The 10,198-nt window shown below is 42.3% G+C and overlaps 1 protein-coding gene across 3 annotated transcripts in view; it reads right to left on the minus strand.

Annotated features, from left to right (window-relative positions):
- Positions 1–9,820, minus strand: part of HDX (highly divergent homeobox) — a 32,495-nt gene extending 22,675 nt beyond the window's left edge. Inside the window, exons 1-4 of one of the 3 annotated variants that reach the window (XM_087728232.1) lie at positions 9,699–9,810; positions 7,563–7,614; positions 6,555–6,674; positions 953–1,099 (exon numbers count right to left, since the gene is read on the minus strand). In XM_087728232.1, the coding sequence (XP_087584358.1) occupies positions 953–1,099 (147 nt within the window). In that variant the 5' untranslated portion in view covers positions 6,555–6,674; positions 7,563–7,614; positions 9,699–9,810. Of the gene's footprint in view, positions 1–952; positions 1,100–6,554; positions 6,675–7,562; positions 7,615–9,698 lie in introns of all 3 variants that reach the window. The other 2 variants (XM_087728233.1, XM_087728234.1) reach the window with 2 other exon arrangements.
- Positions 9,821–10,198: the final 378 nt, after the last annotated feature.

Raw genomic sequence — 10,198 nt, forward strand, 5'->3', positions numbered from 1 at the left:
ACTGTTCTGCTTTAACCTACTGTTAAAATAATAACTAAACTAAATCTTAACATTTAACTAGGCTTGGCGCCCACACAATCGCTTTTAGGAGCGAGGCATTTCTCACTCATTTCATAAAGGCAAATAAAATTTTGCCACCAAGCAGCCATTCAACTGGAAACTAGTAAAGGTGTTACAAAGCCAATTATAACAACCCAACTTGCCTAATACGGGTTTTTCCCCTCCACAAACGCCATTTGTTGTATGAATGCTTTAATCTTACAGTTGCACACATACAATAAATGTCCCAAATTATCATACCCAGAGGGGCTCTTGTGCATTTTATACCCACTGAAAGTCTGTAGAGGTTCTCAGTCATCCTGGTCATGGTTGTCCCAAAGATGCTTTTTTTTCAGGAGGCAACTGGACTTTCTTGCTTTTTTTTTTTCTGTTGAAGATGTTTCGCTTTTCATCCAAGAAACTTCTTCAGCTCTGACAAGACAATCCTTCCATTCCTCACTATCCTGTCAGAGTTGAAGAAGCTCCTTGGATGAGAAGCGAAACGACTTCAACAGAAAAAGACAAGACAGTCCGGTTGCTCCTGGAAAAAAAAAGCACCTTTGCGTTTATGCCCACTGCAATAAATAAACAAACAAAGAAACAAAAATAAATAAATAATAAACAAATAAATGCACTCTTCTTAAATTTAATCATTTTGTATTATCTTTCTTTACCTTTTTAATCCTTTTGTAATGTGCAACAGTGAGATGGGTGGCATATAAGTTTAATAAATTTAATAAATAAAGTAGAACTCAGGTTTTCGACAGAAATTTCCAAACACACATTCTATTGAAGCATATAGCTAATGATTTCTTTTTCTTTCACAGCTCCATGCCCTGTAGATAAGGTAAGCAAACACCTGTGTCTGTTAAGACTGTTATGTAAATTTGAGCATGGAAACCTCAGTACTTACCCTGACTACACTGAAGTCCAGCTTAGTTTCTTGTGCACACTGTAATATGAGCTGAAAGCAATTTTTACTCTGATTTGTCATTCCATTTTCATAGTAACGCTGCAATATCCTCTGTTGTTCTGCAGTAAATACAGAACGCAGATTCATCTAAAAATAAAAGAAGATACTCTGAAAAGAGGAATAATGTAATACTTACAGGGCATTTTTTTAAAAAGGGTACCATTTATGTAAAGAAATAGAAAAACTACAGCAGGCTGAGTCTAATTGATTTCAGTTCCCCTGTGAATATTCTTAAATATAGTTTACAAACACTCAAAAACAAAACGAAGCAGTAGCTATTTACATTCAGGAATTAAGGGTAGCTCAACACAAATAGAACTCCGATACTATTAAAATGATTAAAAGGTTTGTTTACAAGAGGAAAAACGGGTTTGTAACAAAGAAAACAAGCAAATAAACGAGAAAAGGGATACTGGGTGAAGTTGCAGACAGAGAGGTCTTGGTTCTCTATTGATCCCAGAGACACAATGGTGAAACCTAATTCAGTTTTTCCTGACCTCTTTTATTGCCCCTGATGAATGCTAAGCAGGCTCAGACTAACGTGATTTGTAGTCTTAGATATCTGCAAAGTTGCAGAGGTGACGGGAATAGTGCAATGGTGGGATTCAATTTTTTTTACTACCAGTTTTGTGGGTGTGGCTTGGTGGGCATGGCAGGAGAAGGATACTGTAAAATCCCCATTCCCTTTCCACTCCAGGGGAAGGTTACTGCAAAATCCCCATTCCCTCCCGATCACCTGGGACTTGGGAGGCAGAGAAGAGATGGGGGCGGGGCCAGCCAGAGGTGGTATTTGCCGGTTCTCCGAACTACTCAAAATTTCCGCTACCGGTTCTCCAGAACCTGTCAGAACCTGCTGAATACCACCTCTGGTATAGCGGCCTGTTATCATCGAGCTGAAAGCTTTTCCAGGTAGCTCTTGACTTGCCACAGTTCACTTAGTGACCGTCCAAAGTTACAATGGCACTGAAAAAAGTGTCTTATGACCATGTTTTCACCCTCACGACCGTTGTAGCACCTCCATGGTCACATGATCAAAATTCAGATGCTTGGCAACTGACTCATAGTTATGATGGTTGCAGATGGGGGTCATGTGATCCCCTTTTGTGATTGTCTGACAAAGTCAATGGGGAAGCCAGATTCACTTAACAATGGTGTTACTAGCTTAACAACTGCAGTGATTCACTTAACAACGGTGGCCTGAAAAGCCGTAAAATGGGGCAACATTCCATTAACAAACATTTCACTTAGCAGCAAAAAAAATGGGCTTTGTATTAGTTACTGCAGTTTGTAAACATTACTTAACACTTTAATTGGAAATGAGGCATGAAATGAGCCAGATATGATTTGTCCACTAATCTATAATGAGGTTATCATCACGGCTTAAGAGTGATGAGTTTATTCAACCATGGCAAATGTGACTTGTTATATTACAGTGGTTAGAATGCAGTATTGCAAGCTAATTCTGTCGACTGCCAGGAGTTCGATCCTGACTGGCTCAAAGTTGACTCAGCCTTCCATCCCTTGCGTCCCCTTCGGGGAAAAGGGCGGCATATAAATGTAATAAATCCAAATCCAAATCCATCCTTCCTAGGTTGATAAAATGAGGACCCAGATTGTTGGGGGAAAGAGGCTGACTCTGTAAGCTGCTTAGAGGAGGCTATAGAGCACTATGAAGTGGTATATAAGTCTAAGTGCTATTGCTGTTGCTACATAAAAGCTGTAGTGGTTAGAATGCTGCATTGTAGGCTACTTCTGCTGACTGCCAGCAGTTCGATTCTGACTGGCTGAAGATTGACTCAGCCTTCTATCCTTCTGAGGTGGGTAAAATGAGGACCCAGATTGTTGGGGGCAATATGCTGACACTGTAATCCGCTTAGAGAGGGCTGTAAAAGCACTGTGAAGCGGTATACAAGTCTAAGTGCTATTAACGTTGTTATGTTAATGCCAAACGTATGTTATATCAAACAGATTCTTTCAAGCAAACATGTTTTACTTAACATTGTTGTTGATTTTGGCAAAGACGTAGTTTGATTTTGTTGGATATTCAAAGGACTTGGGCTACACCAGAGCATAGCATAATCCGAGGAACAATATGGACATGGCTAAAGCAGGTGCTTCTCCTGTTTTCTGCTCCTGTTGTGCGCTTACTTCCTTAATAACAGAGACGAGCAAGATGCTGATCTATACCATGATTGAAAGTTGTTCCCTCTTTTGATAACTTTGCATCAATATATTGGGATTATCAATCAGGTTCTCAAAGGGGCCTATGGATTCCATTCTTTAAACAGAAAGACATCAAGTTTGATTGAAAAGCCGATAGCTGAAATGAAGCAAACACTAATGAAAACGACTTCCGATAGAAGTCAGTGAACAAAGAAATGGTACAAATCAATGCTAAAATCACTTCTGCTGAAGCCATTTCAAGATTGCTAGTTAGCTGTTATTTCTAGAATGTGTGCTATAGCAATAGCACCTAGACTTATATACCACTTCAAGGTGCTTTATAGCCCTCTCTAAGAGGTTTACAGAGTCAACATCAGGTCCCCAATAATCTGGGTCTTCATTTACCGATCTCGGAAGATTGGAAGACTGAGACAACCTTGAGCTTGTCAGGATCGAACTCTTGGCAGTGGGTAGAATTATCCTACAATACTGCATTCTAACCACAAGGAAGGAAGGAAGGAAGGAAGGAAAGAAGGAAGGAAGGAAGGAAGGAAGGAAGGGCAATAGTATTAGCAATAGCCCTTAGACCTATATACCGTGATGGGTCAGTGGTTAGAGTGCAATACTGAAGGCTACTTCTGCTGATCACCACCTGCCAGCAGTTTGGTAGATCGAATCTCACCAGGCTCAAGTTTGACTCAGCCTTCCGTCCTTCCTATGTCGGTAAAATGAGGATCCAGATTGTTGGGGGCAAGAGGCTGACTCTGTAAAGGGCTGAGGGCTGTAAAGCAATATCGCTTCACAGTGCTTTACAGCAATCTCTAAGCGGTTTACAGAGTCAGCATATGGCCCCCAACAGTCTGGGTCCTCATTTTACTGACCTCGGAAGAATGGAAGGCTGAGTCCACCATGAGCCGGTCAGGATCGAACTCTTGGCAGTGGGCAGATTTAGCTTGAAATACTGCGTAGGTAGGTAGGGAGGTAGTAGGAAGAAAGGAAGGAAGGAAGGAAGGAAGGAAGGAAGGAAGGAAGGAAGGAAGGAAGGAAGGAAGGGCAATACTACTTAGACTTATATATCACTTCACAGTGCTTTTACAGCACTCTCTAAGCGGTTTACAGAGTCAGTCTATGACCCCCAACAGTTTGGGTCATCATTTTACCGACCTTGGAAGAATGGAAGGCTGAGTCAACCTTGAGCTGGTCAGGATCGAACAGCTGACAGTGAGCAGTGAATTAGCCCTGCAATACTGCATTCTAATCATTGCACCACCACAGCTCTTAAGAATGTAGATATTAGGGACAAATTACACTGAGACTCAATTTCTTTTAATACTGAGTGATAACACTCATCCTTATCGTTATTAACTTACAGGTAGTCCTTGACTTACAACAATTTGTTTAGTGACTGTTCGAAGTTACAACAGCACTGAAAAAGGTGACTTATTACTGTTTTTCACACTTAAAACCCTTGCAGCATCCCCATGGTCATTTAACCAAAATTGACATTCGGTTCGTATTTATGACAGTCACAGTGTCTTGGGGTCATAAGATCCCCATTTGCCACCTTCCAACAAGCAAAGTCAATGGGGAAGCCAGATCCACTTAACAACCGTGTTACTAACTTAACAACTGCAGAGATTCACTTAACAACAGTGGCAATAAAGGCTGCAAAATGGGGCAAAACTCACTTATCTCGCTTAGCAACAGAAATGATGGACTCAATCACGGTCGTAAGTCGAGAACTGCCTGTATGTTAAAATAAATGTGATCAGGTCAGATGCACCGATAACAGATCATTAAAGTGCTTTGCTTGCTTTTCTATTGCAGAAAAGTTGACAGGATTATCTAAATGACTTATACCTAAGCCAACTGATCACTTTATATCAGAACAACAGAATAACAGAGTTGCAAGGGACTTTGGAGGTCTTCTAGTCCAACCCTCTGAAGTGGGAAACCCTAGACTATTTCAGATAAATAGTTGTCCAATCTCTTCTTAAAAACCTCTGTGTTGGAGCACCCACAACTTCTGGAGGCAAGCCATTCCATTCATTAATCAGAAGTAGCTTCTGATACATATAAAATAATGACATAATACATTTCTTTATTTTTAAGGTGACACAAGATGTGTGTTTTATGTACGGTACTACCAAAAATTCAATTGCCCATTTGTTCTTCTCTAGCTCTATTATGACGGAAACCATATGCTCAGTTTCCAAAGAAGGCTTAAACTGGCCAGGTGCAGTCCGAGGATCCCACCCCCCTTTAATTATGATGCCCAAAACACAAGTATTGGCACATCAACACTAGTGCCTCTCTAAAACACAAACTTAATTGGAAAACCATAGAAATGTATATAACCGCTGGTAATTTTCACGCCACAAAACAACAAATAAATAGAGCCTTCTACTACTATAGCTACATAGCAAATGATAAAAAGGTATGAATAAGGTATAAGGTGGAGTAGATGTTATTCTTTACTGCCATAATTGAGAGAGCCAGTTTGGTCTAGTGGTTAAGTTATCAGGCTAGAAAGCAAGAGATCGTGAGTTCAAGTCTTGCCTTAGCCAGGAAAACCAGTTGAGTGCCAAAACCAATGAGGGCCAATCACCAGCAGATGGTGACCTCTAATCTCACTTTAGGAATGAAGCCGACTGGGTGACCTTGGACCAGTCACTCTCTCTCTCTCTCAACCCAATCCACCTCACAGGGTTGTTGTGGGGAAAATAAGAGGAGGAGGAAGGAAGATGTATTGGATGTGATCGCTGCCTTGAATTATTGGTGAAAATAATAGGTGGGAAATGAATGACTGACTGAATGAATGAAGACACAAATAATCAAAGCAATGCACCATATTAGAACCATTCGTACTCATATTGTATTTTATAAAATACAATTTTTGTTCCTTGCTGGCAAGTTGCAAAGAAGATGCAAATACTGCTTCTGGAGCAATGAATGCTTCTGTATTGTTTCTCCCCAGAAATTTGTATAAGCTAACTTTTAATCAAAGACTGCCACCTAAAGTCAACAGAAATTGATGCTGCCCATACCATGCTTTCTCCTTAAGTATATTAATCTACTGTCCATGTTTATTTGAGGAAGGCATGAACAGAAAAAGCAAGAAAATTATACCAAACTGAGTAACCATATAGTAAGCCCGGCGTATGAAAGCTAACAGAAGAAATGCTTGTTTGCAACCAAAATGCAATTAGTTGCAACTCACAAAACCCCAGGGTTGGATCAAACTCCAGCTGAGAAGGTAAACCAGCCTTTTTTCCCTAATGAAAAGGACCTTTGATTTAACTGAACGTTTCAGTTTACTATCATATATCCACTCCATTATTGTGCCAAACATTGATTGAAAAAATATATCAAAAACTACCTTGGTAGGAGGTTTTTAAGAAGAGATTGGACGGCCATTTGTCTGGAATGGTCTAGGGTCTCCTGCTTGAGAAGGGGATTGGACTAGAAGACTTCCAAGGTCCCTCCCAACTCTGTTATTCTGCAATATAATAATACGAGAGCCAGTTTGATGTAATGATGGTCAATATGCCTGGAGATGGTGAATTCTAGGTCTCCCTTAGGCATGAAAGCCAATGGGATGACTGGTCCAGTCGCTCTCTCTCTTTCTCTCTCTGCCCAATCTAACTCACAGGGTTGGGGTAGCAAAAAGAGGACATGGCAGGAGAACCAGGAGTATTTTTACCACATTGAATTACATGTAAAACTGGCAACCAACAATGGTTGCAATAGTACAATTCCCAATTACAGTAGAACCTCCGTCACGACCATAATTCTTCCCATGACTTTGGTCGCAAACCAATTTGGTAGTGACCTGAATTTTGGAAATTTGGCACTTATAAAAAAAAAAAAAAAAAACAGCGCGGAAGGGAAAAATCAGCCGCAGAAAAACAATGTGAATTTTTTTGGTCGGAACCCGATTTGGTCACTGTCAGAAGCCTTCATGACCAGAGGTTTTATTGTATCTTGCGGTATTTTAAGTAAACGTTGGGCAATATGAAAAAGAAATTGGGCAAACATACACAGGGATAGATTTGAAACCTAACCATTACAGAACACCCCCCCCCCCATCCCCAGTTTCAGATATCAGTTTCTAAACATGGATTAGAGACCCTGCAAACGGGCATCTCCCATGTCAGGAGGCCAGGAAGGGTATAAGGCTTGATAATAATAAAAGAAATGTGGCTGAGAGATTGATTGGAACCCACAGGAATGCATTCTCCCTTACAGCTGCCAGCTCCGGGATTGACCAAAGCACTCTCAGCTTGACTCCAGCTTAAAATTAGACTAGACAAATTACATAACTTCGTGTCATGACTTCAAAGCACTTTATATATATATAACCACATAAGGAACCCCTCGCTATTACCTCCATATTGTAGATCATGGGTGGGTACTGCTCTGAAGCCACATCTCACTCCCTGAAATTATTAAGCAACGCTGTAATTCAAAGCACAAATCTACAGAATACCAGTATCAGCTAAATCATTTATTTATTTTTGTTTATCGATTCGTTCATTTAGTCATTCATTCATATTTCGATAGCCACCCATCCGAATCCAGTTGACGGTCATTAAATATGGCATCAAGAGTTCATCATCATAAAAGTATCTTTCCCCCAACTGAAGGACCTTACGTTGAACCTTTGGCACGTTTCTGGTCACTATTCAAACAGTTTTTTAATGAATGAAACCACAAAAGACTCGTGCATATATGTAGAAGAACCTGCTCCTTTCCCCCAAAGCATAATTGCTGTTCCACTGTTCTCACAGACTGGCCACAAGGCTTCTCTCAATGTGACACCTTGCCTTGGTATATTCCACAAAGCTCACACACCATTCATGCTTTTGCAGTTGAGGCAGGACATTAACTCAACCATTTTATTTTATTCCCACAGACACCTGTTTGCCTAACTGCTGCCAACTTTTATGCTTGATTTTTTTAAGCTTCCTTTGTTCTGCCGTGTCTTACTTTAGACATATGCAATATGTTAACTATAGGAAAACTTACAATTTTCTTACTATGCTGAGCTGACTAATACAATACAGATTTTGTTTCAAAGTCAAATTAAATAGAATAGAATAGGAGAATAAAATATGAAATGAAATATGAAATGGAATAAGGAATAGAATATGGAATGGAATATGGAATGGAATAGAGAATAGAATAGAATATGAAATGGAATAAGGAATAGAATAGAATAGGAATCATGAATAAATAAATAGGGCCTATTTTATGCATTCCCCTAGAGGGAAATGCAAACTCATCTTTACATTTAAATTAAATTGAACTAAGCAGAACTGTTTTCTGAAATACCAGAACCCTGCAATGCTCCCATGTTCAAAGCACTAATCAGTTACTATGGTTGCAGAAGACTAGCATGGATGGAATAATGTTTGTCCTTACAAGAGGTGTTGCTTAATCCCTTAATTCTAGATGTAACCTTCTAACACATATTAATTGCCACTGGCATAATATTTTAATCCAATCTTTCTCAAACTTGGCAACTACTCCCAGAAATTTCTCGGCGAGCATACTTTAAGATGTTGTGGATTTCAACTCTCAGAATCCCCCAGTCAAATTGCTGGTTGAGGAATTTGGGAGTTGAGGTCTACAGAATTTGGGGTCTCCAAGGTTGAAAAAAACTGCACTAATCCGTAGCTTAACAAACAATGCTTGGATGAATGAAATCAGCTGTCTGACTTCCTATGTACAACACTTATATGGAAAACCTTTTGATTGGGTTCAAACAACTGAGCCAATAAACTGTTATATATTTTTTTCTTATGGCATTTTATAGTATGAGAAGCACTGATGCAGAGACAGAAATAACTTTTAAAAATAGACAAAGCCTATTTCGGTATTATTTTAAGCAAACTCCAGGCAGATGACTCAAAAAACTACTTCGTTGCTTCTCTCCTACTCCAACTCATTCTTTTGACAGATTCCATAAGATACGTTTGCAAACTACTTTTTTTTTTAAGTAAAAGAACCGGCTATCTATACGAAAAGCAAGCGCCGGACCGACAGTAAAGGTATTTTGGACCTCGCCGGCTGCCATCTCTCCCCCAACTCCTGCCCAAATCGACTTTACGTACAAAAAAAGAGAGGCGAAGGTACGTAAAGCGAGGGCAGTCCGGCGACAGGGCGCTGTTCTGCGCAGGCGCAGCCTTCCCTCGCGCTCCAGCCGTCTCTTGCCGCAGATCGAGCGAGGCGAGCGGCACGCATGCGCGTCCCGAGTTCTGATCCGCGAGCTCCGGACTGAAGCCCCGAAACTCGCCAATTCTTTCTCCTTTTTATTTTTTTCCCCTTTCTCCGTCGAACTCTTGCCGGCCAAGCCATAAAGCGAGGAAGGGCCGTTCTCGAAGCCACCCACCCTCAGGAAGGCCTGGCGGGAAGGCCGCCCCCTCCCCCACAGTCGCCCCTCCCCCCTCCGGGGCCGCGCGCCCTCCCCGCCCCTCCCCCCTCCCCGTTCGTCAGCCCACCCCCCTTCTACCGGACCCACCGTGCTCTGTGGGGCGGGCGGGGCGGCCACGGGGGGCCCCAGGGCTCCGAATTCAGCCGGTTTCGGCTGGGTCGGTCCCGGCGTCACACAATGAAATCAGCGCCTCCGATCATTAATTCTCATCATGATCGTGACGTCAGCGTAGACAGCGGCCAATCGCCGCTCGAGATCAGCGCCGGCCGGGACAGTCGCTGCCCCCGCCTCTCAGCCTCGGGGGGGAGAGAGGCTCTTGCGAGGAACAGCCCCGGCTTGGAAGGGTGGCGCGTGCGCGCGCGGCGGGAAGGCGGATTGGGGGGGGGGGGTCCCGCGCGCCCGCTTCGAAGGAACAGCGGCGGCGGCTTCTGCGGAGGGGGTCGATGCTCGGCCGGCAACAGCCAGCCAAGTCAGCCAGCTTGGTCGGAGGGCGGCACGGAGGAGTGGCGCGTTCCGGGAACGGCGGCGCGGGGCTCGACTATGCCAGGCTTTTCCTGGGATTTGCAAAGGGGGAGAGGGAAGGAGGG

Source organism: Thamnophis sirtalis, unplaced genomic scaffold (genome assembly GCF_051295495.1).
Source record: "Thamnophis sirtalis isolate CommonGarterSnake01/CBP01778 unplaced genomic scaffold, rThaSir2_p1.2 scaffold_13, whole genome shotgun sequence".
Classification (NCBI taxonomy): Eukaryota; Metazoa; Chordata; class Lepidosauria; order Squamata; family Natricidae; genus Thamnophis; species Thamnophis sirtalis.